The sequence below is a fragment of the Acomys minous genome (assembly GCF_964271855.1).
Source record: "Acomys minous genome assembly, chromosome: 9".
In the NCBI taxonomy this organism is placed as follows: domain Eukaryota; kingdom Metazoa; phylum Chordata; class Mammalia; order Rodentia; family Muridae; genus Acomys; species Acomys minous.
Genome location: NC_140490.1, coordinates 30,625,585 through 30,653,105, shown reverse-complemented (window position 1 = coordinate 30,653,105; position 27,521 = coordinate 30,625,585). Strand labels below are relative to the sequence as shown.

At 45.9% G+C, this 27,521-nt stretch overlaps 1 protein-coding gene across 11 annotated transcripts in view; it reads right to left on the bottom strand.

Annotated features, from left to right (window-relative positions):
- The window catches only part of CADPS (calcium dependent secretion activator), a 438,873-nt gene that overhangs the window by 154,203 nt on the left and 257,149 nt on the right, over positions 1–27,521 (bottom strand). For all 11 annotated transcript variants that reach the window (XM_084795416.1, XM_084795414.1, XM_084795422.1 and 8 more), the window contains exons 7-9: positions 23,089–23,200; positions 17,892–18,031; positions 6,482–6,548 (exon numbers count right to left, since the gene is read on the bottom strand). In XM_084795416.1, coding sequence (XP_084651542.1) covers positions 6,482–6,548; positions 17,892–18,031; positions 23,089–23,200 — 319 coding nt within the window. The remainder of the gene's footprint in view (positions 1–6,481; positions 6,549–17,891; positions 18,032–23,088; positions 23,201–27,521) is intronic.

The window sequence follows — 27,521 nt, the reverse complement described above, 5'->3', positions numbered from 1 at the left end:
CCTTCATTTTCCTGGAATTCATGTAAAAGCTAGGATGGGTAAGTGTGAATCTGCAATCTCAGTGCCCTATGGGGAGATGAGAGGCAGAGGCAGGAGATGCCTAGAATCCCATAGGCTGGCCTGAGGAGCAACAAGAGATTGGACTGACATCCAGGTTCTTTTTCGACCTCCTCTGTGGTACCTGTGTACTTACACTAACACAAATGTATGAGTGCTCTCCCCCCCCCCACACACACAAAACAAGCACTGTTATTGCAGGCCTAGCTCAGTGTCAGGTTTCTCATTTTGTTTTTGGCTACCCACTGCTGTTTCAGGGGCATTTGCAGCTACTTGGTAAAGTCTCCTCTCCATCTCAGACAAGTGCAGCAGTGACATGCTGTCACAAGCAATGAGCACTCACTGCTAGGTGCCAGTCACAGCCAGGCAGCCCCAACCCCCGATGGCATGGCCGTTGTCACTGGTGCCCTAAATGGCAGCCCTCACTTTACTGATATTGGCATATTCCGTGGCAGTGCAGGGTGGCGCTCCAAGCTGCAGGCCCGCCTTCAGGACCCTGTTGTCATTGTATATCCAGAACTGGCGAGGATGCTTCACTTTTCTACATCTGGCCTGTTGGCTAGGAGCCCATGGCAAAGCAGGCCTACCCCCAGCTTCCAGCCAAGCTCACAGGCACGGTTACCATCATCCATGGATGTCAAATGCCTCAGTGAAGGACTGCCACGTCCCTCATGCCTTACTTTCCTTGATTGAAAGAGACATTTTCTAAGCAGACTTTGAACCCAGCTAGGGACAACTGTAGTCTCTTCCACAGCGAGACTGGCCTCTTTTTAAGAGCGATTTAGAGACTGGTGCTTTCAGGCTGCACAATGTGTTGCGCTGTCCCGAGTCCTGAAGGTTCATCAGAGTAAGAGGAAAGAGAAAATTCCCCGTGCGTGGTTTGTCTGCTGCTGCCCTCTGTTGGTTCCTCAAGAGAATTTTACTACCCCATTTGGGACTCTGAAGAATGAATGCACTGTTCCTCACATAAGGAGAACCAGGCTAGACCACAAGGAGAACTTTGAGAAGGCAACACGAATTAGTTTCATGTAGCAAGCAGAACACCAACCCCCCCAGCCCCCCACCACTTCTCCTACAACCGAGGTCTGAGGGAAAATGGGGAAGGGAGAAGTCACGAAGCTGAGTTTCCGGACAGGTCCAGCCTCAGGGTTCTCACCTGTGTTATGCTCTCTTTCTTGCTTTACACCGTCTCCTGCTCCCCTCCCCCCCTCCTTCTTATCCTCCTCTATATCACCTTTTTACTAGGTAGTTGATGAGGGACTCACACCGTGTGTGAGGCTTATCCAGAAATCACTACATTAGAGTGCATAGCTAAGCAGTCTCTGTGTGTCTGGCACCATCATGTGGCTCAAACGCGGACTTCTCTGTAGATGGCCAGGGCTTTGAAGGAGAACTGGGTCTATTTACACTTCCACAAACAAACTGTGTCATATAATAATGGACATTTGCTAAGTGAGTCTGACAGGTGTGGGATATATGCTCAATCTATTACATCCTTCTTCACAATTCATTGTCTCTCCAAGTATAGCACTAGGGCTATTCCAAACCGCCACTGGTCCTACCCACAGCAAATGGTAGGACCATGATGCCTCCACCCTGTGACAATGATAAGAGACATGGCTAGACCACTCCTACGGTGCTTTCAACTGGCAACAGGAGACAGTTTGCTGGTGAGAGCAGCCAGAAAGGTGTCTATATGCTCGTTAGGTCCAAAAGATACCATCATAAAAGAACATGATTTCAAGATGCAGATTTCTACTACTCCCAAACCTTTTTACTTTCTCCTTTCCCATCCTAGTGGCTCCTTTTCTGCAGCACTGTCCACTGCTGCCCTCCTCTGGAAGCACAGACGATGTGCCCTGCAGGCTGAGGCCCCATGATATGGTTAAAACAACAACAACAACAACAACAACAACAACCAGACTAAACCAAGCAAACCTGGGTTGGTTCAGTGGGAGTGTTTTTTTCTTTAATTCTGACAATTTGCTTTAGGATTTGAATGAGGGAGACTAGCTTTGGAATAGCACCATATATTTTAGATGACTCCCAGTTTCCCCAGAATGCTTGGAGGTCATCCATGAGCTGTCAGAGATTTGGGGACTTTAAATGTTTTTTTTTTTTAAAGCTGTCACGTCGTACTAATAGAAATCTATTTTTAAGGAAATGTATGTTTCTCCTTAAACTACAAATTCCTTTCATTTTGAATGGTTCTGGGACTGGACTCAGGTTCTCACACATTACAGGAGAGTTTTCTCCACTGTGCTATACACCATCTTTGGACTTATTTGGGTGAAAATTTAAGGGGACAGGGAGTGCTGCTGTGATCATGTCACTGGCAGAGCCCAGAAGGTGTTTTGAGAAGTCAGAGAGCTCAAGCAGCACAGAATAAAGACTTGATGCTCCTGACTTTACAGGGTCCTCTTTTATGCCAATGGGATCTTTAGCAACACAGACCTCTGGGTAAAATGGAAGATGTTCCCGGGATGCCTGAAGCTTTGATCAAAGTTTTGTTTTACAGGTAGCCAGACTTCTGCTACTTTGGCTGACTTTCTGTGCTTTTAAAGTAGAAAGGGGCTGATAAGGGGCATCAGTTGCATACTGTAGCACCTGTATGTGTTTGGGTTAGGGAGGATTCCAAATAGGCAAATTCTTTGAAATCAGACCGGTGAGTCAGAACGTCAGCTGAGATGGTTGGGGAAGAAATGCAGGGATAGCCCAGTGTTAGAGCATGAGGACAGGCTCAGATCCAGGATCAGAGTCCGATTCTCATAACTGGAAAACAAACGTACAAACCAGAATAAAACAAATCAAGAAGCTGGGTGTGGTGGTATACAGCCTTAACCCCAGCACTTGAGGGGGCAAAGACAGTTAAAGGGCAGGCTGGCCTATGTGTAGTGAGAGCTGGTCTAGAAAATCTAACCAACCGATCAATCAAACAAACAAAAACAGAAAATGGAGAGAGTAATCGCCAGAAAGCCAGCTTGGGCTTGTTTCCTGTCATTTGCAACCAGGATGTAACTTTGTACATCCTTCAATGTAACAATTTTAAGCCACTCAGCTATGTGTATGCTTTATAATTCATTTTTGAGATTAACCTATTTTAATAGTATATCTTAAGGGGCCATAAAAACACTGCTAGCCAAGTCGTTAATATTATTCAACTATATTTATCTCGTTCAGCTTTAGTATCTTTTCTGAAAGCCAGAACAGTGAAAGGTGTTAGTCATGATGTATGTAGGAAACCAGAAACAGAGAATGTGGGTTTAGGGACCACATGTTTCATGTTTCATGAAATGAAAAGTAAACATATTCTAGGACATTCTGCGCGCGTACATCTCTTTGGGTACCAGATCCATCTAAGTGTTCCATTACCTGAGGCAGGTGCAGCCTGAAGGCCTGTGTTGGCTCTTACCAGCCACCGTCTTTACAGTTAATAAAATTAATTTTATTTATGTGTACAGATGTTTTATCTGCATGTATGCCTGTGACCCCACATGTGTGCACGACAGCTGTGGGGCTGGAAGAGGGTGTCAAATCACTGGAGCTGGAGTTACAGATGGGCGTGACCCTCCAGGTGGGTGCTGGCAATCAAACCTGGGTCTTCTGAAGACCAACGAGCAATCTCTCTAGCCCCATCAGCCTCTGTTTTTGAACAGCCCTCTTAACCACTTTGAGCTTAGTTTCCCCTGATGTTACATTTGGAGAAAACTTATACTCACCACAGTATCGAAATCTGCAAAGACCAGCTTCGCGAATACTTCATAAACTCCAAGGGACCACAAAAATATGCTTTCATTTGCATTTTAGAGGAGAGTTAAAATACAATTTGGCAGTACTGACGTGGGGATGAAATACTTTGAAGAAAGGGAAAACCAAACATCCCCTTTTCAAAAACCGGAAATAGTTTGCACATCGAAGAAAAACAATAGTTTTTTGAGACAGGGTCTCCCTTATGGGAGGTTAGCCTTGACCTTGCTACTTAGCCAGGGTTGGCTTTGAGTTTCTGATCCTTCCACTCCACCTCACAAGCATTCATTACAGCAGCTTGTTTGTGATGTGCTAGGGGAGTGAGTCCAAAGCTTCGTTCATGTTGGATACTACGCTACCAACGGAGCTACACTCCCAGCTCCAAGAAAACCGACTCTAAGCTATAAATGGAGCAGAAGTGAGACTTTCTGACCTGGAACCGGTACAGTTTTCCCTTTGACCCTACACTTGTACACTCAGGTCAGGGGTTCTTACTGCTGAATGGAGCTTTGTGGAACTGGTGTCCTTTTAACTACCAGTGTTTGTCCACAGTGTGGCCAGTGGTAGCGCATCTGCACTCCTGCAGACTGATGGTGAGTCCCCCTCCTGGTCATCACTGGGTTACAGGCTGCAGCTAAACTTAAAAGGCATGCATAAGCATTGCAGGATTTGCAGTGCTATTTGCATATAATTATCCGTTTAGATCTTTGATCCTCAGTGCCATGAACAACAGGGCCATGAGACCAAGAACAGGAGACCAGTACCTTCATGCTGGCTTCCCCATCACTGTGGTAAAGAAGTGGACATGTCCCCTCAAGAAGTCACATAGACTGGTAATGTGGAAAAGTTTGACATGACTGAAACAGAGGCTTCAGTGGAGGCTGCTATCCCAACAGCTTCATAAAGGTAGGGAGCATCTCACACTCATAAGAAGCCTCCTGGCATTCTGAACTGCATCTTTCCTGCTCTCTAGGAATGCCATAGAGCCTCAGACAGCCTGTGCCCTTTTATGTTTTTCCAAAGTCAGCACACAGCTTTTTTTTTAAAGCCATGGTGTGATTCTCATCTCCTCTTAGAGGAAGTCTGTGTGTGAAGGCCCCAGAACATCTGTGTTCCAGTTGCACAGCCTAGAAAAGCCATTCTCTTCTTTTTGGGTTCGGGACACACAGCATAGAGACACAGCGTCTCTGACATTTTCTCTGCATTTCCTTTTGCCCTCACCTCCATTTTCTTCCCCTAAAGCTTCTTTTTCAAAAGGAAGAGGTCATCTACTTGTATGAGCATGCCCACACGTGTGTGTGCACATGTGCTTGCACACGTGCATTGCATTCACATGTGTGCCTACACGTGTGTGCATTGATGATGGGTGTCCTCTGCCACTACTCTCTACTTTATCTTTTGAGACAAGGTCTCTTACTGGGACCAGAGAGAGCCAGTTCATCAAGACTGTCTGTCCAGTGAGCCCCAGAGACCTTCCCATCTCTGCTTCCTGGGCACTGGCATTTATAGCAGTGTACATTATTATTATTATGATTATTATTATTATTTTTATATGAATCTAGAACCCAAATGCTTGCATGGAAACTGCTTTCCTGACTGAGTCTTATCCATAGCCCCAGATCAGCTACTTCTAACGAGTCTTTCATTTCCAGGATTCTCAGAGAAAAGACACATGCTGAGTGAAGCACTCCGAGGCACCCCGAATGCAGAGAGGCCTTGCGTCTTGGCGCAAGGGTGCTTGTTTTCTCTCTGGGAAGAAGTCAGCAGTTACTGCATAGACCACACGTCCTGCCCTTTCCTTCCATCTGGCATCGCCAGGAATGGCCTTTTTTTACTTCCTCCCAGCAAACAGTTGCTGAAGTTTCTGTGGACTCTGGGAAGGGATGTGAGTGTGGTGTAGACACCAGGGAGACAACTACGGATGCATCAGAATACAGCTGGCCTGAAGCAGTGTGAAGGCTATGAGGCAAGCTTGAGGAGGCCTGCACAGGTATAGGCCTGGCATTATAGTGTCATCAGGAGCCTTTAAAGTCACCCAGAAGCAAGGAGGAGCTGCCTTGCAGTGAGTTTCAGCACAGGCCTGGCTCCAAAACACAAACCAAATAGTTCAAACATCATCACAAGGTGACTCACTTTGTGACATGTGTCACAGGGTCTTGCACATTAAAGTTTTGTAGACTGAGTTATGGCTTCTGTGCCCTGGTTGGGGGCTGCACATCGGATAGAGTTAATGGCAAACTCTTTGGCAAATCAAAAAAAGCAGCCAAAGACCAAACCAAAGAAATCAACAGCAAAAGGGGTGGGCAAGCTTTTTGAGGACACTTATTTACTGTGGAAAAATTTTAGATGCACCTGGGGGAGCCAAGATATTATTTGATACATTAACAACACACATCATTGCTATCACTGTGGGAGTCTACTTCTGTGTACGGGTCTGTGTATCCATTGGTACTCTTTGTGGCATCGTCAGTAATAGTCAAACTGGCAAACTCCAGAAGCCCATTGAAAAGGGAAAAAATTTACAGGTCTGGGAAGTAGGGCCCTCTGTGTGGTTCCATGAGTTTATAATGTGGGAAAAATCATGGAGGCACCATCCCTCGGGTACAAAGCACGCCTTCCTCCTGCCACATCTGTATACAGAGAGCTCTTAAGGCTGATGACAGAGTTGGAGTGTTACCTGCACCAACACAAAGAACCTCTTCTTCCACCGTTTCCAAACATTCTTCCCAATGGTCCATAAGTACCTGTAGGAGAAAGAAAGGCAAGTGAGCTGCAGTAGTGTGTGACTAACGTGCCTGCCACACTGTGTACCATGCCTACCAGGAAGCCTAGCCTGCGTACACAGAGAGGCCCCAGTGCACCTAGGTCGATGAGGGGAAGGCCCAGACTTCAGCCTCTCACCTCTCACTTTCCCGGCTCATCCCACATTAGCATAGTCTATGGTTCACCTGAGATTTATTTTCAATTCTCCATGACATCATGAATCAAATTACTTTGAAAGAAACTTTATAACATGGGCTTGATAGCTTCATTATACAGAACACACTGAAACACATGATAAGCCATGCTTGTGCAGAGCTCTGAGCTGCTCTTATGTATTATTCATTTTATAAATACACCTGGGTAATACAGCTCAGTCCAGGGCGCGAAGACTAACATCTTGGACCATGATGGAACCTCTGTCTGCTCTCCCTACTCTTGGCCTTTGCTCCAGACTTTACACAGAAACTACAGGGTTTTCTAAAAGAGCAAATCACCCTGTAAGTTGCTCATCCTAAATAAGGCCTAAGGTAGTGTATTTAGGCAAGAGTCCTGTCTAAGATGTGCACACTAGCTGCAGGTGGAGACGATGCTGTACACAGAGCGGGTGCAGGAGAGAAAGTGAGGAAGAGTTTGAGGCTGGGGCACAGCTGAAGCAGAGTGGCAGGTAGATGGCTGGCAGCTTGGCAGCCCCATGCCACAGCTGACCCAGTCAGCACTCATCCCCTGCATACTGAAATCATGGATCAATACATTCATAGAATTTATGAACATAAAAGAGAGGTTCAGCCAGGGCTCAAGAGCAAGAAGGGTAATTGGCATGTGCTAGCATTTAGTCTTCTGGTCCCGCTTCTGTCAGTCATTCAGAGAGGTGAGGCAACTGGTTTCAATTCTGATGCTTTGCTGTTGGGAGGATTCTGTGAGCAAGGCTGAAGGAGTATAAACATGAGACTGGGGATTGTAGCTCAGTTGTCGAGGTCTTGCTTAGCATGTGCAAAGTACTGGGTTTCATTCCCTGCACCACAACAAATAAACAAGTAAATGAAAAAAAACACCCAAAAAACAAATGAGTAAATAAAGAAATAAATAGATAAATAAATGTGGTTTGGATGTGAAATGTTCCCCATAGGCACATACACTTCAAGGAGAGGTTCCCAGTTGTTGGTTTGGCAAGGCTGTGGAATGTTCAGACAGTGGGGCTCGCTTGAGGACCTGCATCACTGCGGGTGGGCCTTGATGTACCATAGCCTGGGCCCTACCTCTTGTTCGCTTTCTGCTTCCTGACTGTAGATGCAACGTGACCTCCCCTCCTGTTGCTATGCTTCCCTGCTGTGGTAGCCTGGTCCCTTTGGAACTGTAAGCCAAAACACACCCTTTCTCTCTTACATTGCTTTGTACAGAGTAGTTTATCACAACTTTGGAAAAGAAACTAGGACAACAAATAAACAAGTCATAAAAAATAGATACGCACCAAGTGATTCTTGTTATAAAGCATCACTGCATCCAAAGAAAGATTATTCCTGAAACTGTGAGCGTCACAAGATATACAATGGTTCCAGAGCAAGGCTAAGGATGTAATTCTCCTCTGTCCTGGAACTGTGTGTGGCAGGTTCAAACCCTCATCATCTTGTCCTGACCATGCCTACATATCCACCTAGCAATGCACCCAGCTACTACATGCAACAAGAAAGTTAGAGTTTTTGTAGAGAACTTAAGAAGACGGAATTTAGAAGACTCTATGACTGGATTTGCTTTGAATGGCTAACTTTGCCTTTCTCCAGGCACTAGGTGTGGATTTCTTATAGCCCTGAGAGGGGTTGAGACCTATGGAGCCATTCTGAATGGGGTTTACACCACCACTGAGTGTCACGGCCTGGACTTAAATTTAGAGTCCCCTCACTATAGAACAGCTTTCCCCTGTGCACTTCTAGGGTGTGCTTCCCCATCTAGGGTCAATAAAGAATAAGGTTATAGGGGAAATGGGGAGATGCCAGTCCACGATGAGAAACTACAGAGAGGGAGGAGCAAGAAGTGCTGGTGTGCACCGCATGGTGAGGCCACGGAAGCAACAGCTGTGCAACATGTACTTCAAACAGTGAGAGCAAATAAATGCCAATGTTTTTTATTATGGGGAAGTGATCGATGTTGGAGGAGCTGTATGTGTTTTTCCTGATGTCAATGACACAGTGTAGAGCTGGAGAGATGGCTTTATGAGTAAGGCACCTGCCATGTGAGCCTAAGGACCCGAGTTGGTTTCCCCGAGAACCACAAACAAAGACAGGGTTTGGTGGCATGTGCTTGTAACCCCAGCACTGGGAAGTAGAGACAGGCAGGTCCTTGGGGCTGGTTGTCCAGTCCAGGCTAACCAGTGACAGATCCTGTCTTAAAATAAATCAAGACAGACAGCTCCAGAGGAGTGACATCTGAGGCTGGCCTCTGGCCTCTGCACACATACACACCAACATCCCCCTTTTGTCATACAAATTACATAACACTTACATGCGCTGGAGAATTGCTTGGTACCCCATAGCTGTGTAGACTGTGTTTTTTGATTCTGCATATCAGTTAAATACATTTACATTTAAAAAGTGAGAAAACAAACCCCATGAATTCTTTCTTAACCAGAGAGGGATTTCTGTTTGAAGGCATCTGAGAGTGAAAGCTGGTGGGATCAGCTTTGGAAAGTATCAGTTGGTTTGCGTGAGGGTGGGGCTCTCCCTCGGAGGCTTTCCTCAGAATGTGGCACATGCCAGAAGGTGTCAAAACTGAGAAGCACTGAGGGCTGTGAGGCACCGTGTCTGTCTAGTGAGCCCCGCGCCGCCGTTTCCTCCCTGAACAGTATGTACAGTACCTGGAGCAGATGGACGCTGTGAGACTACAGACACACAGGTGGCTTCCCGCTTCGAGCCCCACTCCCAGCTCACTGATCTAATGTGGAAGCATTCGTGTTCCAGTGCTCTCCTCAGGCTGTCTCGACGCCTGGGCTGACCATCAGATAAGCCAGCAGGCAAGGCGTAGTGAGAGGGTGCACGGCACAGGGGCTGAAGGGGACACCTCAAAGGGAATTCTGGTGCGGTTACCAACTGTCCTGGAGTTAGTTTTCTGAGCTGTGACATGGGGATAACATAATGTCATTCCATAGGCTCACGAGACTGCAGAGACCCGCACTTCCAGTGTGTAACATGGTAAAGGCAGGTGATGCCTCATAAATGTTAGATGCAGTTCTTGCTGTTCTTATGCGTATCTCCATGAACAACAGCCAGAGCAATGGCCAACAGGTGAATTTACACTTAGCTTTTGGACACCCATTTTCTGGGATAGAAACAGTGAACTAGCATATCTGATTTTGGAGCTCTGGCTATTTTTTATTGTTTGTTTGTTTTATTGTTTTGTTTTGATTTTGAGACAGGGTTTCTCTGTGTAGCCCTGGCTGTCCTAGACTCACTTTGTAGACCAGGCTGGCCTCGAACTCACGTTGATCCGCCTGCCTCTGCCTCCCTGAGTGCTGGTATTACAGACGTGCACCCCTGTGCGTGGCTCTCTGGCTATGTTTTGTATCATGATTTCCTTGTAACATTCTATAAAAGCTACACGAGAGGGCCATTGATATTCTTGTCCCTTGTTGAGGGCATCTGAGTCACAGGTGAGGCCAAAGTGAGCTACAGAGAACTAACAACCCCCCAAAAAAATTGGGTGGTGAACTGGGGCTGCACACATTGCAGGAACCCTCCAAACTGGGTGATTCGTTGCTGATTCCCTGGCTTCAGTGTCTCTTTGTTCTAGGACTACGTGAGAGGGCAGCAGTATGGCAATGCCTGTAGTGTGTGTGTGTGTGTGTGTGTGTGTGTGTGTGTGTGTGTGTGTGTGTACAGCCTTTGCTCTCACAGCATTGTGATTTTAGTATGTGCTAGGGACATAGCTCTGTTTATTAAGTAGCATCCCACACTTATCACCAAACTCGCACGTTGCAGGTGCTCAGTAGCATCTATCAGTGAGAAGTTCTTATTGGGTATCTTCTTCCAGGTTTCCTGGACATGAGCACTAAGTGTAGAAAGGTGGCCTTTTCCAGATTCCCCGGCCCCTGGGTTTCTTACATGGGAAGGGTGGTTGGGAGACTGGCCAGCCTTACAATTTGAAGGCCTGGGGGTGGTGTTGGGCTGCTTTGGTCTAGGTGGAGACTGGCCAGAAGGAGGGGCTGTTGTCCTTGTTGTCCTTGTTTTCGTCAGGTGTAACACCTCAGTACCGGGCACACCAAAAAATGCTATAAGGCAGGACATTTTTCTTTTTAATTATTTTATGATTTGTACATTGACATTTAAATTTATTTTTAATTGGTAAAATTGCATATGTTTATGGTATAAAGAAGGTTAATATATATGTGGTTGTATGCACTAGTTAAATTGAACTCATTGGCTTATCATTTTATGTAGTCTTGCCTTTTTTAATGATGAGAATACTTAAAGTCCACTCTCTTAGTGATTTTCCAGGTGTAGTGATGATGTGATTTTTAACAATAGTCTCCATCTTCTACAGAAAGTCTCTTGAACTTATTTCTTTTTGTCAGAAGGTAATTTCATCTTAGAAGAAAGAAGACAGTGCAGCAAGAGCCAGGGCCCCCACTAGGGGGCACTGTCCCTGCAAACTGAGTGAGAACTGGAGGCTTGAAGGGCTTGAAAATGTTCCAGTGGGAGGAAGTACGGGCTGGGGAAAGGTCCAGGGAATGGATGAAAGAGCAGAAGCAGCTAATCTTTGTGGGTCAAGGCCAACCAGGTCTATGCAATGAGTTCCAGGTCAGCCAGTGCTTACATAGTGAGGCGCTGAATCAAAATAAAACAAAATAAAACACCTTCCCTCTAAAAGAATGAAAGCAGGCGGCAGATATGGCTACTACGACTACCTCTACCACCACCTCCTCCTCTGTCACCATCAACACCACTACTGTCACTACTCCCCTACCATTACCACTACCACACCTCTACAACCGCCATCAGTACCCCCACCACTACCTCTACCATCACCACCACCACCACCATCATCATCATCATCAATTCTTCTGTGCCGTTAATCTTATGCCATGTTTCAAAACTTGTTCTATATAAATGTTCTACATTTGGTAACCCTTTGAAACTTTACAATAGTTCCAGGAGGCCAGGGTCGTTCTGATCTCATTTGATATGTGTGGCAGGAAGCACAGAGCAGCTAGGTGCCTTGTCCGTAGCTGGTACTTAGTGCCTAAACTCTCCTTTGCCATTTCACATTACTAAGAGAACATGTACAGTAAAGAAGGTAGCATACAATCCTAAAAAATTCAGTCAATCCAAAAAGAGCCAGAAAAAGAAAAAGCCTGAGAAAACAAGGCCACAAAGAGTAGCTATGTTAAAGAGAAAAAATATCAAGATGGCAACTGAGGGTAATGAGATGGTTTAGTCATCCAAACCTTTGCTATATATCAGGCTGATGACTAAGATGCCAGGCAGAAGGAAAGAACCAACTCCCAAAAGTTGTCCACTGACCTCCACTATGTGCATCCTGTGGCATATATGTTCTATATATGTTCTCTCTCTCTCTCTCTCTTTCTCTCTCTCTCTCTCTCTCTCTCTCTCTCTCTCTCTCTCTCTCTCTCATTCTACCTCTTCTCTCTTTTTCTCCATCTCATATATATGCATTTAAAAAGGTAACAAATGGCAGAATGGTAAATTTAAACTTTGCCATATCCATTATCATAATACGTTTAAATAGGCTAACATGTCAGTTAAAAAGCAAAGAGACTCAGCTTAAAATTAAGATCCAGACCTCATTCTGTATGGCCAATGAGAAGTGCAGTTCATTTATACTGCATACTCATTCAGTGTTTAAGAGACACCGTTTCATTTCATAGCCCAGGCTAGCCTAGAGATCTCTATTTTTCTGCCTCCAGCTCTTGAATGTTAAGATTACAGATTTGTTTCACCACACCAGCAAGAAATGCACTTTAAAGACAAAAGTAAGTTAAAAACAGAATGCTATAAAAGGATGTGCCTTGCTAATAGCAATTTTCTCTAAAATGCTGTAATATCCACATTACTATCATAGAAAGTAAACCTCAAGGCAAAACATATTGGCACGAACAGAGAGAAGATGGCTCCGTAGTGATGGGGGAGTTACTTCACTAAGAAGACATAATAATTTTGAATTTTCTGTATCTACTTTAAAAACCTTTAGCATGCACTGAGCAAAACTAAACAGAAATGCAAGGAAAACAAAGCTAAGGCTGTCGCCAGAGGTTTTGATATGACCAAGACACTGATAGGGAATTAGCAAGGAAGGCTGGGAATGTTTTAATTGGCTCAGTGCTTATCTGGTGTGTCCAAAGCCCTAGATCCCAGTCTGTCCCGCATTGAGGGGGTGTGCTTGTGTGTACCTGTAATCCAGAGATGGAGCACAGAGAGCAGAGACCCAAGACCATCTTAGCTACACAATGGGTTCCAGGGTAGTCTGGGGTATAAAAGAGACTGTCTCAAACACACACACACACACACACACACACACACACACACACACACATACACACACACCAGACACCATCACACATCACACATGACAGAGAGAACACACAGAGGAAAAAAGAGAGAGAGACACACACAGAGAGACAGAGAGAAACAGAGACACAGACATAGGAGACAGAGGGACACAAAGAGAGACAGGGAGAAAAACAGAAATGTACAGAGGCAAAGAGGCAGACACAGAGACAGAGAGACAGAGACAAAGAGGAAAGTGCAGTTAGGCTACACAACACTTAAGCAGTACCAAATACCGCAGCCTGATGACATAAGGTGTGAACGAGGGAGTCAAGCAAAAAACAGAGTCCCAGGGGCACTCCATCAGCCCATGCCGGCAGTGTGGTAGAGATCTTGTGCCAAAAGAAACACCAGGCACTGCGTGGACCTGTGGGTAGCAAAGGGCTGTGATAGATTTGAAGAACATGTTGGTCCATGCAAGAAGATGGAAAAGGAAGGAGCCATCTTAATGGCTGAGGGTTTTAAACCCTCACACAGCCAGACTAAAGCAGAGTGGACAGAGAGATGCCTTGGGTTATCCCTGATGGTCGCAGTGCTCTTATTCTATGAGTCATTCCTGCTGGCCTCAGTGGCCCCCTGGATAAACCCTGAGCTGAGTTAACCAAGGCTCAGATTTTCAGTTGGGACTGAACTGAACAAGAGTCTAAGGCCAGCTTCAGTGCTTACTTGGGTTCAGTAGTGTTTTCATTATGATGAGCCTCAATTTCTCTATCTGTAAAGTGGGATTCCAAATAATATATAAGGCTTTTTATAAAACTTATGTCCTGTGCTAAGTACTGTGACTGAAGAAGGAAAGTGGTCTTCTGGAAAGGAGCTGACATAAACAAATGAATAAGGAAATCCATGTACTATATCATGCAGGATGTTATTTTATGATGAAGGCAAGAGGGAGTGGGAAGCGGAGGAGTAAGGGGCATTAAGATGCTCAGGAAAGTAAAGACAGGCTTTCCCGCAAGGCACAGAGGCATGCCAAGTAAACTGGATGGGCAGGAGGGTACAAGGGCCCTGAGATAGCTTGTACTCCTCCAAGGACCAAGAAGGCCAATGTGGTTGCAGGAGTGTTCAAGGTCACATTGGTAGGGCCTTGCTCTGAGTGAGATGGAGGTTCGCTGGGTGTTTTCTAACACTTGAGTGACAGGACCAAGTTTAAAAAGACAGAGTATGGAAAAGACTACAGAGAGGCAAAGGATGAGCAAAGTGAAGGCAAGAAGTGAGGGAGGCTTGGAGTCCAGCAGAGAGAAGTAGCACAAGGAGTTGGAGTCAGGATTCAGCTTCAAAACAGAGTAGAAGAGATTGAATGGGAGACTGTGCTTGAGGTAAGAAATTACGAGAAATGTCAAGGCTGTCGGTCTGAACATCTGGCCATCTGTTAAGACAGGATGCTGGTACCTTCTACTTTCTATAGGGCTCTTTCAGAGATAAAATGGAGGGAGAGATGTAAAGCACTCCTGACCTTGAACCTCCCCACATGGAAGGGGATGAGAAGCTAGAAAATCAGCCGAGTGGCTAATTATCAAACACTCCTGGTTGCTAATGCTCAAAACCAACCAACCAATCAACCAAATAACCAATCAATCAAATAACCAACCAACCAACCAACCAACCAACCAACAACTGTGTTGATTTTAACCCCCTGGCATTTAGATATAGCTCCATAGAGTTATTCTGGATGGCCCAAGGGCTCATTCTTGAAATCACAACACCCAATCAAAGAGAATTCCCAGGGTCTCTGACTTTCTGTTCACACGCCAAAGCACCTACAACATGAATCTCAGCTGTACCTTCAAGGCTCCTTGCCTGCCCCCTCCCCCATTATTTAAGCTGTGACCCCACTCTGCTTTTTTATCTGTTTTCCCCATACTATAGGCCTCAATCCCCCTTGGGAAAAAATGTCCACAAACATTGTGCTTGTTCATGTGTATCTGGGTGCACATACATGAGGTGTGTGGGCCTTTGGAGTCCAGATATCAACCTTGGATGCCATTTCTCATGTGCTGTCATTGGCTTGCAGCTCACCAGGTTCCAGAGACCCTGCTGTCCCTACCTCCTCAGTGCAGAGATTACCACTGTGTGTCACCACACCCAACCTGATCAGGTGGACAATGGCAATGAGCTCAAGTCTTTGTACTGGCACAATTACCATGCAAAACAAGCCATCTCCCCCAGATCCCTCCAGAAATGCTTTTAGTTTTCCTGAATCATTTCTTATGCAGCTAGGGTTGTTTGCCCTGATTTGGGACATGCTGGGTCTGACTTGATATCAATGTACCTTTTGTTCACTCGTTGAAGCTGATCTAGACTCTCCTGGTATATTTCTTGGTAGGAATAATTTTCAAATGGCAGCCTAGTGATGCAGTCATTTGGGAACGTGGCAAACATAAGATAAATATCTCTCCCATCATTCACACTGTGAAGGTGGCCTACGGAATGCTAGCACACAGTTAGTCCACAGGAAAGTTCCTGAATCTAAATCGTGCAGATCTCTCTCTCTACAGAGCAAATGAGGAGAATGTGGGAAACTGGGGTCTGTCCAATGCACAGAATAATACCGTGTCAAGTGTCTGCTTGTGGGTGATGGACAGAGTGTTTGGAGAGGGATTCAAAGAAGCCTAGCCCATAGGCTGAGACACTAACTCCTCCAAAGACGTTTTAAAGGTCATGCGAGGACAGTTCTTCTGCACGTTTCTTTGCTCTGGTTGCCCCCCCTTCATTCTTCTGTTTCCCTCCTCCATCCTGCTTACTCACACTCTGGTTCCTGTCTTAGCTATTTACTGTTTATGAGTCAGTGTTGTGCTAAAGATGGAGGGTATTTCCTCAAATACTACAGGAACTTTCCAATCCTCAACTCTTTTATCTTTAAACTAAGACCATGTGCTATGAAGCTTGAAGGGAGAAGGGATATTGGGGAATTTTTTCTTCATATTTCTGAAAAATGTACCAGGAGTGAGGAAGGGAGGAGGAAAAGCTGATCTCAGAAACATGCCCCTGTATATGCATGTATTATACATGTTTGTGTTGGTACGCACATGTGTGCGTGCGGGTACCACCTGCGTGCCCCCCAGCTCCCCTCTCTCTGTGTTTGCAAGTGGCATCTTCCTCAATCATTCTCCACATTATTTTTGAGACAGCTTTTCACGATGGACTTTTAAACCAGTTGACTAGACTGAGCAGTGAGCTCCAGGAATCTACCTACCTCTGCCCTTCCAGTGTTGGGATTGCAGACAAGCATTGCCATGTGCACTGGTTTCTGGAGCCACAACCTGCTAAGTTCTCTCTCAAGATGTGGTCATGCTTGCTTGCATAGCAAACACTGTATTGATACAGCCATTTCCTCAACCCATCCTCCCCTTCCTCCTCCTCCTCTTCTTCTTTTCTTTCCTCCTCCTCCTCCTCCTCCTCCTCCTCCTCCTCCTCCTTCTTTTCAATCTTAGCACAGAGCCCAGGTTGACTTTGAACTTGTGCCATATCCATTTGATAAAATACCAAGTAAAATGAGGAAAAGTTGGCTGGAATCACTGGTGATGGCTGAGTAGGGACCAAATGTGTAAGTATTTGGTATTGTTTTTCACACACTCTCACACTTCAGTCCCACCTCTGGCTTTGGGAATAGCCTGGTTTCAACAACATGCTATGTAACTTCTACAAGCCTAAGGCAGGAGTGATGTTCAAGAACTGGTGTCCAGGGTGTGTGCAGGCTTTGGAGGGCATCGCTTCAGGCACTGGCTATATGATGTAGGCTCTGCTAGTCTGCAAGGATGTCCACTTCCTATCCTGGTAGTTAATTTGGACATCTTTCAGCCTTCTTTTCAACTGGCCCCTATTGCTGACTATTGCGTGTCACCAGGTTTCCCACTTCCATAGACCTCCAGCCCATATCCAAAGCCTTGAGTTTTCAAGGGAGCAGAGGAAAGCTTTCTTGTCACTAGGAGGCCATGGATAACAACAGACAGTTGATAAATGGTGCCTACACAGAATTTGACAAAGAGCCCAGTTTCCTCTGTTGTCTAGACTCTTCCCTCTTCAAAATTATATGGCCGTGCTCCTCTGCAAAGGATCACATCTTAAAAGGTAATTTAGCAGGCTGTGGCTTCACAGAAACCAGTCATCAACAACCCCTTTGGTTAAAAAAAAATCATTGCTTTGTTCTGTAAAGTGAAACCACATTTCCCTAGCCTTTCTGCTCTGCCTGAAGTCACTCAACTGGCTACTCCTGCAAACCTTCACAAAATGAAGGCTGTGGATATTCAGCTTTGGGGAGTTATTACTTCAGTCAACCTGACAGGGCTTTTGACCTGACTGAGGCACTTGCTCACACCTCAGGAAGGTGGCTGTCCACACAGGTGAGAGGGAGGGATACCTGGAGGCATCTGGCAGGAACACAGAACCTAGAAGACCTCCAAAGCACAAGCCCCAGCACACTCGGCCAAGTTTTAACTGTTTTGGGAGTCCTCTTAGAGAGAGAGGGAGTTACTCTCCTGATGGTATAAATGAAAATTCAGTGATTGCAGTTGAAAGAGCTCGTGGGAACTGTCAGCACGATGTACTTTAATAGCTGCTCGCAGGCACTTCCCCGCTTCTTCCACACAGTTTTCTGAATCCCTTTGTGTTTTGCCTAATTCATCTCTGCACTTCTAAGGATCCAAAACTTAGCTATATACATGCCAGGCAAGTGGTCTACCAGAGATATGTTACCCTCTTCTGTTCCATTTTATTTTTTTTGTCTCTAGAAATGGGTGCACATGTATCACCAATCAGGAAAGAAATTCTTACCCAGAGTGCTTCATGTTTTGAGGTTTATCCATTCGGACAGCAAGTTTGATTTTGAGGTCTTGATCTGGGCAGTTTTTGGAGACTGTCATTTTGTGCCACTCAGATTGTTTGGGGCTGTTCGGAGTGGGATGGAGAATAACCTGTAACGAGAAGTCATACACCTTTGTCAGAAAGTAGAAGAAGCAACACACAGCCATGGTTTTTTTTGGATTCAACACTTTGACGTGAAGGCGTGCAACAGCTAACCCATGCTCCATTGCCGAGGCTCCTCTGTTAACCGTGACTGGCTCAGAGCACACATATCTACAGACAAAAATGTCCTCTCTTCTCCTTCGTTCTCTCACTGGCTAAGTTTGTAGGAGCAGGAGGGCAAGTTTGTAATCCTGCGTTGGTTTTTGTAAGATCCACAAGTCCTAGGGTAACCTGAAGGAGAACACGGCCATCCCTCATCAACCATGACAGCTGCTCCACAAGAAATGTATGCTTGTCACAGACAGCTCTGAGGTCCCTCTTCTCCTTTCTATTTCCTAGACCTTTTTGCCATTAGAAGAGGAGAGAAACTCAAAGCCTGTTGGGGAAGACAGAAGAGTGAGAAACAAGAGACCTAGACAGGGGAAAAGACCTATGGAGGGCCTCACGTGGTCATTAGTCAGTAATACCTGGAATGGGATTTTCCTCTTCTAGATCCTCATTGTGCTTTGGGAGTAAAGAACATGAAGCAGCCTTTGCTTTGAAAAATGGTTCTTGGCAGCATGTCAGACACAGTTTGCTGTGGTCATGCTGCCTCAGATATCTAGGGTTTGGAGGGTGGAGGCAACGTTAGGAGGCCACCATGGGTTCCATCACACTCTCCTGCTAGAAACTAGTTTTTATCAGTTAATACCACGTAGATAGAACTTTATATTTCTTGCTTTTATATTAGTACACACTCAAAACCACAAGCCTTATACATAGCGTGCTGAGTGATAGTGGCACTTTGCTAGACATGGAGGTACTCAGCTATCTTTAGGGACGAGTGCTGTACAGGTAAGTTGTGGGGCCTCCATCACCTCATGCCTGGAGTTCTGACTTACAGCTCGTCCTGTCTTCACCATTTACCTGGCTTTTACCTGAAGATATAATGCTAATAGGCCAGGCATAACTCAGCATTTGCTTGCTGTTTGCCAGGACTCAACTTCCTAGTGAAATCTGTAAGCTGGTACTGAGAGCTTTTGCTCTCAGCCATCTCTCCAGCTCCACAGAATTCCTTGAAACATGTTTAAAATTATATTAATTTATGCTAGTGCATGAATATGTGGCCTTGTATTCAACAGTATGTGTGTGTATGTGTGTGTGTGTGTGTGTGTGTGTGTGTGTGTGTGTGTGTGTGTGTATGTGTGTGTGTGCATGCACATGCATAGGTCAGAGGGGAAAAAACCCCTACAGAAGTCAGTTCTCCTCTCCTACCAAGTGAGTCCTAATATTTGAACTCAGGGGGTCAGGCTTGGTGGCAAGTGCCTTTGCCTGGCCTGCTGAGCCATCTCACTGGTCTCTACAGTGGAGTTTTACAACTCCAACTGCATCTTTGCCCCTGTTTGGAGACAGAGAGAAGGAGCTGTCCATCTAGCACAGCAGATGCTGTATCCGGAGTCAGTGTGTTGGGAGAGGGAGCCAGGGGGAGCATGCTGGCCCACAGCAAATAGCACAATGGTCAGACCAGTGTCAGGAAGGTCCTTGGCTTCCTTCTGCTCCTGCTTGCTTGGTAAAGTCAAAGCAGGACCAGCACCCTGTGCACCAGTGCTCATTAACAGCCCTCTACTATATGGCTCCTGGGTGCAGTTCCCATTGGCAATATGGTGTCCATTCACAATGCAAAGAGCCACATCGTTACTGGCCATTCCACAAAGCCTTCTATTGAGTTTGATTGTAGTCACTCTCGGGTGGGGCCTCTGCAGGGTAGAAGAGGTGGGGTCCCAGCAATTCTTCCATCTCCACCCGCAGCCTGCCATCCTCAGGATGGTTCCTTGGGAGGATGAGGGCCTTTCTGACTGTGTGGGAGCCAGGCTGACCTGTCATCTCACCTGGGTGTACCAGGCTGGTGTGTGAGCACTTTGTCATCTTAGCGGAGGTCACATGTGCTGTGCTTTGATGTGGGGCTATGGACTGGCAGATATAACCTGATTGCACTCTAGCAATCAGGGCTTCTCCTCCAGGCATGGGTACTGTGTAGCCTGACCTGATCTCTGGCCTGAGCCTACTCCTCTCTCCCTATCTGTTTACATCCCCCAGGAAAGACATCCCCACTTCACAGAGGGTCCGCCCCCTTGCTGTGTGCTTCCCACACTGCACTTTATGCCTGTGCTCTGTCTAAGTGTTGGAGGTTAAAGATTGCATGTATTGGATACGTTTGTTAACCTCGCTGTGTTAGCGAGGGTGTAGGGGACAGGCATCCTCACACTGCTTGTGCAAGTATAAAACAGCATGTAGAAAATTTGGCAGTCTTGGCCAAAATTCAAATTTTGATCAGCAAAATAGTTTTCAGGAGATTTATCTTATAGGAATATAAGTACATGCAAATAAATATAGTTAAGGCAATGCAGTAAAGCATTGTTTATACTTAAAGAGATGAATTATCCTAAATAATCACCACTAGAAGATCTGTTAAATCAAACCTATATACACAATGGAATACTATGCAGCCATGCAAAAGGACACAGGTTAGTAAGGGCTACAATGAACTAATTTTTAAACCAGTCATTCAACCAATGTGGATATGTATATCTTGTACCTGTTTTATTAAAAGAGGGACATATACTCATATTAAATCATATATATCATGATCTCTCTGAGTCTTTTGTTCACTTATGGAGGGTTCATTTGGGTAGAACTGTGGAAAAATGTGTAAATCATTCCCCTAAGATACTCTGGAGGTCGGGAACTTGGAATGAACAATGTCCTGGGTGTTCTTCTACCTTAAGGAATTATTATTAATTATTATTATTATTATTATCATCATCATCATCATCATCATCATCATCATTATCATCATTATCATTATTATTATTTAGAGTACATAAAAATTAAAAAAAGATCTGAGCCAGATGCAGTGGTGCACGTCTATAATCCTAGCTCTTGAAGAGGCAGAGGCAGGCAGATCTCTGTGAGTTCAAGGCCAGCCTGGTCTACAAAGCGAGTCCGGGACAGCCAAGGCCACACAGATAAAACCTGTCACAATAAAACAAAATAAACCCAAAAAACCCAAACCAAAAACCACAACACACAAAAAGATATGTTTGTTTTTAAAATGGTATGTGTATGAGACATACCACAGATGGAACAAACTAATGGCTGAAGGGATGACAATAACCTCAGGACTCTGGAGGGGGGGCTCTGCTCAGCCTACTAGAATTAGCTCATCAGTGTACTATCTATGTGATGTACAGAATGGTGGCACTTGAAAAGGATGTCCTGGCCCTGCCACCTTCAGAGCTATGGCCTGTAGAGGGCGCTGGACCAGCAGCTCAAGGTCAGTCTGCAGAGAGCCAGGCTGGCCTGAGCTAAGGAGTAAAACGCACAGCTTCTGAGGCGTAAAGGAGGAAAAAGCATGTGTCCTGGCACCTAGAAGCGAGAACCTGTGTGGACGGCAGCAAGCTTGAGGCCTCCATCACCTCAGCAGAGTCTTGCTTTATTTCTCCACTGGGGCAAGGCGATACGAAGATGACTGGTGGGCTGCCAGCATTCCTTTCCTGATGTGTTACTTGATCCCTGTGGGCTCTGCCTTGGGGACTCTTGCCAAGTCCCTGAAGGGCTGAGTCTCATATCACCCCCAGGACAGCACCCGACTGGCTGGCAACTGGGGTCGCTGGGCTCTCCACTACTCAGTAGGTCTGCACAAATTTCTCAAATACCACAGAAACTGTCTGTCTCATTTTTACCAGAGAAGTCACAGCGGTCATTGGTTTAACCACCCTAAGCAGAATTATCTGCATAAAACTGGCTTTGGAGGGAAGAATGTCTATTCTCTCCCACCATGCCTTCTCACTGGCACGTGACTTCCCGAGGACTTTGGTCATGCGAAGCTCACCTGAGGCCCCTGGTCAGCTCTGTTTTCTTCTGATATGACTATGCCAGGTCCTCCAGAGTTCCCAGGAGGCTGTCAGGAGTCTTGGAAAGGGGGATATAAGGCTGATGAGCACAGCCACTGCAGACTGGCCATCGATGCCTGGACCAGGTGGGTGAGGTGCACTAGTGTGGACCCTGCTGGAGAGGGCAGCCCATGCTATGGAGTGTATGGGCTCACTGAAGCAAGGTAAGCAAGCGGCTCATCTAAGGAGACAGGGATGATATCTCCAGGACCTGTAGTGGTCATGTCAGAAGAATGCAGCCACAATCTGAGGAGAAGGAGAAGAGCTACCTTTAAGGGATTTTTCAGTTATTTTGAGACTGTTTTGATCACAGCCTCCCTGGGTCTGGTCTCTGCTGCCACCGAATGGTTAGGGTGGAATGTTCAAGGCAGGAGTACCCTGCAGCCTGCCTGCCTCTCTAGTGCTCCTGCCTGATATGGGCAGACATAAAACAAAACAAAACAAAACAAAAACCTGTTTACAGTTGACCTCATCCACACCTAGGTGTGACATCTCAGAGCATGGCACTGTGGGCATATCTTCAGGGCAGGCAAGAGGGCTTTCCTTGAGGTTGATTAATGGATCAGTCAGTTGGTTCACTGATACCCCAGCTTGTGGGTCTGCCACCCAGCATACCCCAAAAAGGGAGTCTTGGCCCTGTCATTTACATAATGTTCTCCACACGTGGGTGAGCAGAACATTTCAATTATTTATATTCTGAATGTCTCTCTTAAAATGCAAATTAATGTCTTTTTGTTCCTCTTTTACCTCATTATGTTGATTTTAATGTTGCCAGGAGGTTAGATGGTTAAAAACCAATGAATTTCACGTTAAGCTAGTCAGCAGCATTGCACATCTTTGTTATAAATAGTACTTCAGTGTGATGGTGTGGAGTCTCCCCAGCCTGTCTTCTGACTCACACTCTCCTTAGCCAGAGTTTATGGAGGAGCCACTGTGGTGCAGGGTGGAGAGACTGACTCAAGGTCTCACAGGTAACAATGTAGCCCAAATGCAGGCCCCTAAGGGGCTGGAAAGGCACCACAGATATCCACTCTGTGTTCTGTCACATGCCCCTTGCCGGAGGGAGCACTCACCCGCCCAAGCTCCTTGTCTTCCAAGGCCAGGACCCCAGTGCTCTCTGTGAATAGCTTTACTTTAACAGCTGGCAGCGCGTGGGTTGTGGAGAAGTCGCCTTGGGTGCCCCAGCTGTGGAGAGAAAGTCAGAGTCAGTCTAGGCAGGTACACCTCAGGTAGCTCTTCCCTGTCTCCCCATGAAGAGCAAACGCAGGGTTAACCCAAAGCAGCATAGACTGTCATACTCACTCCCAGTGATCCCTACCCACTCCCAGAGCTGCCAGAGTGACAGGAAGTGTTGATGAACTGGTGAGATGAATACAAGGCAGATGCTCTTGAAGTGGCCATGGGCCATGGACCTTCCCAGAATGCCTTGCAGTCAGCACCTGAGGAAGTCAGAGTTTCCCACTGTTGCTCTGTCCTCTGCAAACAGCAGCACGCATTGACCAGCCTTTTGACTTGGCCCTGGAACACCTGCTTTGTGGACCATGGAATTTTGGAACGTGAGACAAGGCTAACACCTGGCCTTATAGAAGGACTTCAGCAGCCATGAGGCACAGATGGGAGCTGCTCCCCAGGAGAAGTGGAAAAAAGGACTGAGAAGTTCTGCAAGACAGAAGACTAGGATGTTCTTTCCTGCTTGCAGTTTGCAGGTAGCCAAGGCTCAGCCCCGGAAGAGAGTCTGATTTATCCAGCATGTGGGTGAAGCAACAGGCCTGGCTCCCATGGGAGAGTGGTCCCTCAGATGTGGTTTCCTTATTTACCTGTTGTCATGCTCAGAGACCCTACCTCCATTCATCATGCAGGTGCAAATAGAGTACGTTGTGGACCTGTCACCATGTGCAATGAGCCTGCCCTACTCTTTTTTTCTTTTTCATGTTTTTTTCCTTTCTTTTTTTTTTTTGTTAATTTATTCTTGTGCCTGCCCTACTCCTACATGTCACCCCCAGGACAGTTCCAAGGTGCATCCCTGAGCCTTCACAGCATCCTCCTTCTCACCTGCTCCCTTAATAGACCTCTTGACATTGCTACTTCTGGCCTGCCTGCCACCTGCGCTGTTTTTTTTTTTTTTCAGGTGGCGATGTTTCTTTACTCTCCACTGTCTTTTCAGGCATCAGGCCTAAATGTCACCTTCAGAGAGACCACGTCTCATCTGCTCAGTCTAAGCTGTGCATTACGCATCCAACGCCCATTGATACCTGGTTAATGGACTCACTCCTGGTTGCCGACTTGAAACCTTTCTTGTATTCTTTCAGCTCTTGGGCACAGGGGCTCTGTTCATTTATAGTCTACCCCTTACAGCTTAGCATAGAGGCACGGAACAAACATTTTTGAATGAACAAACAATATCAAGCATATGGTCCTTTACAGGGCCAGGACAACAGTTTTTTATCTACAGATTGTTTTTGCTTTATGTAACCAATTTCCCATCCTGTGAGGCATTTGTTAAAATTTGGTTTTAGGGACTAGTGTTACAGTGTCTAATACAGTGTTGCTTATGTACCCATTAGTCAATCATAGCAACTGAGCTAGATAGAAGGTACTTAAAGAACTTGCCTCTGATTACTTCCTTGGGATAGACACATAGACGAGAGGTGTTTCTCCATTAGGAAACACCTTCCGCACTTATGTATACAGCAGTGAACACTCTCAAGGTCTGCAATACTCACTCCTCAGGTATTTCACATAAAGACAAGGACTGTCCTCTATCTGGAGTTGAGTATAAAGCAAGGGCACCGTTCTTACTTGACTTTGCACAGGGCATTGATTCTTGCCTTTTCTCTGGCCTATTTGGTCATTATTATTTTGTGAGTATTCTTTAAAAAGATTAATTTATTTTTGTCTTGTGTGTATGAGTGATTTGCCTGCATGTCAGTATGTCTGCTGCATAGGTACTGGGCATGCACAGAAGCCAGAGGGGGAGTTGGAGCTGTTGGAACTGAGCTAAGGATGGTTGTGAACCGCTGTGTAAGCGCTGGGAAATGAACCTGGAATAGTACGTGCTGAAAGGATGAGCTATCTTCTCAGTCCTCATGGGCGTTCGTTTGTTTGACTATTATGGGGTTTCATGTTTTACCCTGTGCCTACTGTTGCTTTTATTCTTTCTCTCATAAAACTGTGAAAAACCTGACTGTTAGCCTCAGTGTTGTACTTCATGAAGCAAATTCCATGAACTGAACTAAGAGGAACAGAGAGTCTAGGTGTCATAGGTGATCACCAGGGTAATGGTAAGGAAGAACATGTGTCCTGGAGACAGAAGAGCATGAAGCAGGCCACAGGAATGTCAAGGAGAGGATACAGAGTAGGGCGGGACGGAACAAAAAGAAACAGGCTTCAACAAGACAGCCAAGCCACACACATCCAACCAGGAACTTCCGCCTGCGGTTCCCAGCACCTTTGTAAAGACCCAGGATGAGAGAATCTGTCCTAGCAAAGAATGAGGGAATCTGTCCTAGCAAAGATGCCCTGACAAAATGAACCAGAACATTCCTGCTTAAATCCTGGCTGAGTCCCATACAAACTGTAGGGTTTGGGACGAGCTAACTAGCATCCCAGTATTTGAGGTCCCTCAAACATAAAGTAAGTTCACCTCATAGTAATGGTCGTCGTAATAGCCGCAGGCTTGGGCCACAATGAGACCCCAATAAACTGGCTGTCTTTCTATTCCCCAGATAGGAAAATGTAGTAACAGTAGTACATTTCTATAGTGTGCCATCCACCCAACACATGCTTATCAAGTACCACCTACAAAGCATGGCTACTCCAACTCACTCAATACCCAGGCTGACATTCACTTCAGCTGGGCCTGGCTTGTCTGGTGCATTTTCTTGAGAGATTCGTGGCTTATATAGCAGAGACCGACTCCACATTGCCACTGCTGCTCCCCAAGCATGTCCTGCCCTAAGGCCTGCCCCTCCCCCTCCTCTTCTCCACTTGGTCTCTTCTGGGCTGGGGATCGAACCAGGGTTTCACACAAGCTGGGTGAGTATTCTACCGCTGAACTAGATCCCACATTGTCCCCCTACTTTTCTCTTGATACAGAGTTTCGCACTGATTTGCTCCAGCTGATAATGAATTTATTTGTGGCCCAGGGTGGCCTTTGGCATGAGGAAGGCTTTCCTGTACTAGCCTCCCCAGGGGCTGGATTTCAGGCCTGTGCAGCTGGGCCAGCCCTGGCTACAGGGATAACCTGGGCTGTCCAATAGACACTAGCTCAGTTTGCCTGGCATTCTGAAGCTACTCAAGGATGTATTGTCCATTGGTCTGTAAAATGACTCAGACTGAGGGGCAGCATGGTGCTTCTGAGACCCAGAAGCTGAATAACTGGATGGAATTCAAATAATTAGAGGTGCCGCCCTCTTACTGGGAGTTTGGCTCACAGCAAGCAGTGAGGTCACAGCTGAACCCCAATTTATCTCTCAGACTTTAAAAATAGTAACCTGGCCCAGTAAAGCAGGCAAAATAAGTGAGTCTATTCTAATCAAGGCTAGCGACACATTCTTCAGGGAGACATCACTCACACAGACACACAGACATGAACACACACACATACACACACAGATACATAGACACATACACTCTCACACACACAAAGACAAACACACACAGGTAAGCATATTTAAAACAGTATGAAACATCAAGGATTTTCTTTTCCTCAGCATGTCCTCTGCTCCAATGAAGTCCTTGGGGAATTTCATTCTACATGCACCTTCACAAACGGAATCATCAAGGCCTGAAAGATGGCCACAGTAGAACACTAAAGCAAACCTGGGTGCTTCCTGAGCCAAAGGTTTCCACAGATGCCCTGCTTCAGGCCTCGAATGCTAGAACGAAGTGGATCTTCCTGCCTGGTGAGCCTGGCTGGAGGACAGCTGCGCAGTGAGTGTGGGCTGTCCCAGGCTGTTGACTAGAACCTTCTGTGCTGCCTGAAGGAAGGATTGGATTCAGCAAAGGCTACTTCCTGCTCCCTCCTGTCAAGAAGGCTTAATTCTCAACCTGTTCTACACCTCTATCCTGTCAGGGGGAAATTATAAAAATGTCTACTCGTTGTCTCTTTCCAGCTCAAGCAAAACTGGCTACTTTATCATAATTGGTACCCAGATGGCTCTATGCTAGGCACAATACCTATTTTTAGAAGAATTGGGAGTTATGTTTGTACAGTATCCTTTAAAAAGCTTATTTGCTATTCTGTGAAATGTCTACACTTATGAACCTACAGTTACAGATGAGGAAACTGAGGCATGGGGATTCTGTGATGCATTCCATGGTAGTCTAACTCTGCACAGCCTTGTCCCATCTTTCCTTCACTCTATCACATGTACTCTTGGTACTTTAATTAATTATCCCTGAAACTCTGGGGAGGGTGCATTTGAGACTGCTGGGTCCTGAGTCATTTTGAACTCCAGCTTTAGATTTATTTGCCACATTCAATGCGCTTATCTATGACCCTACA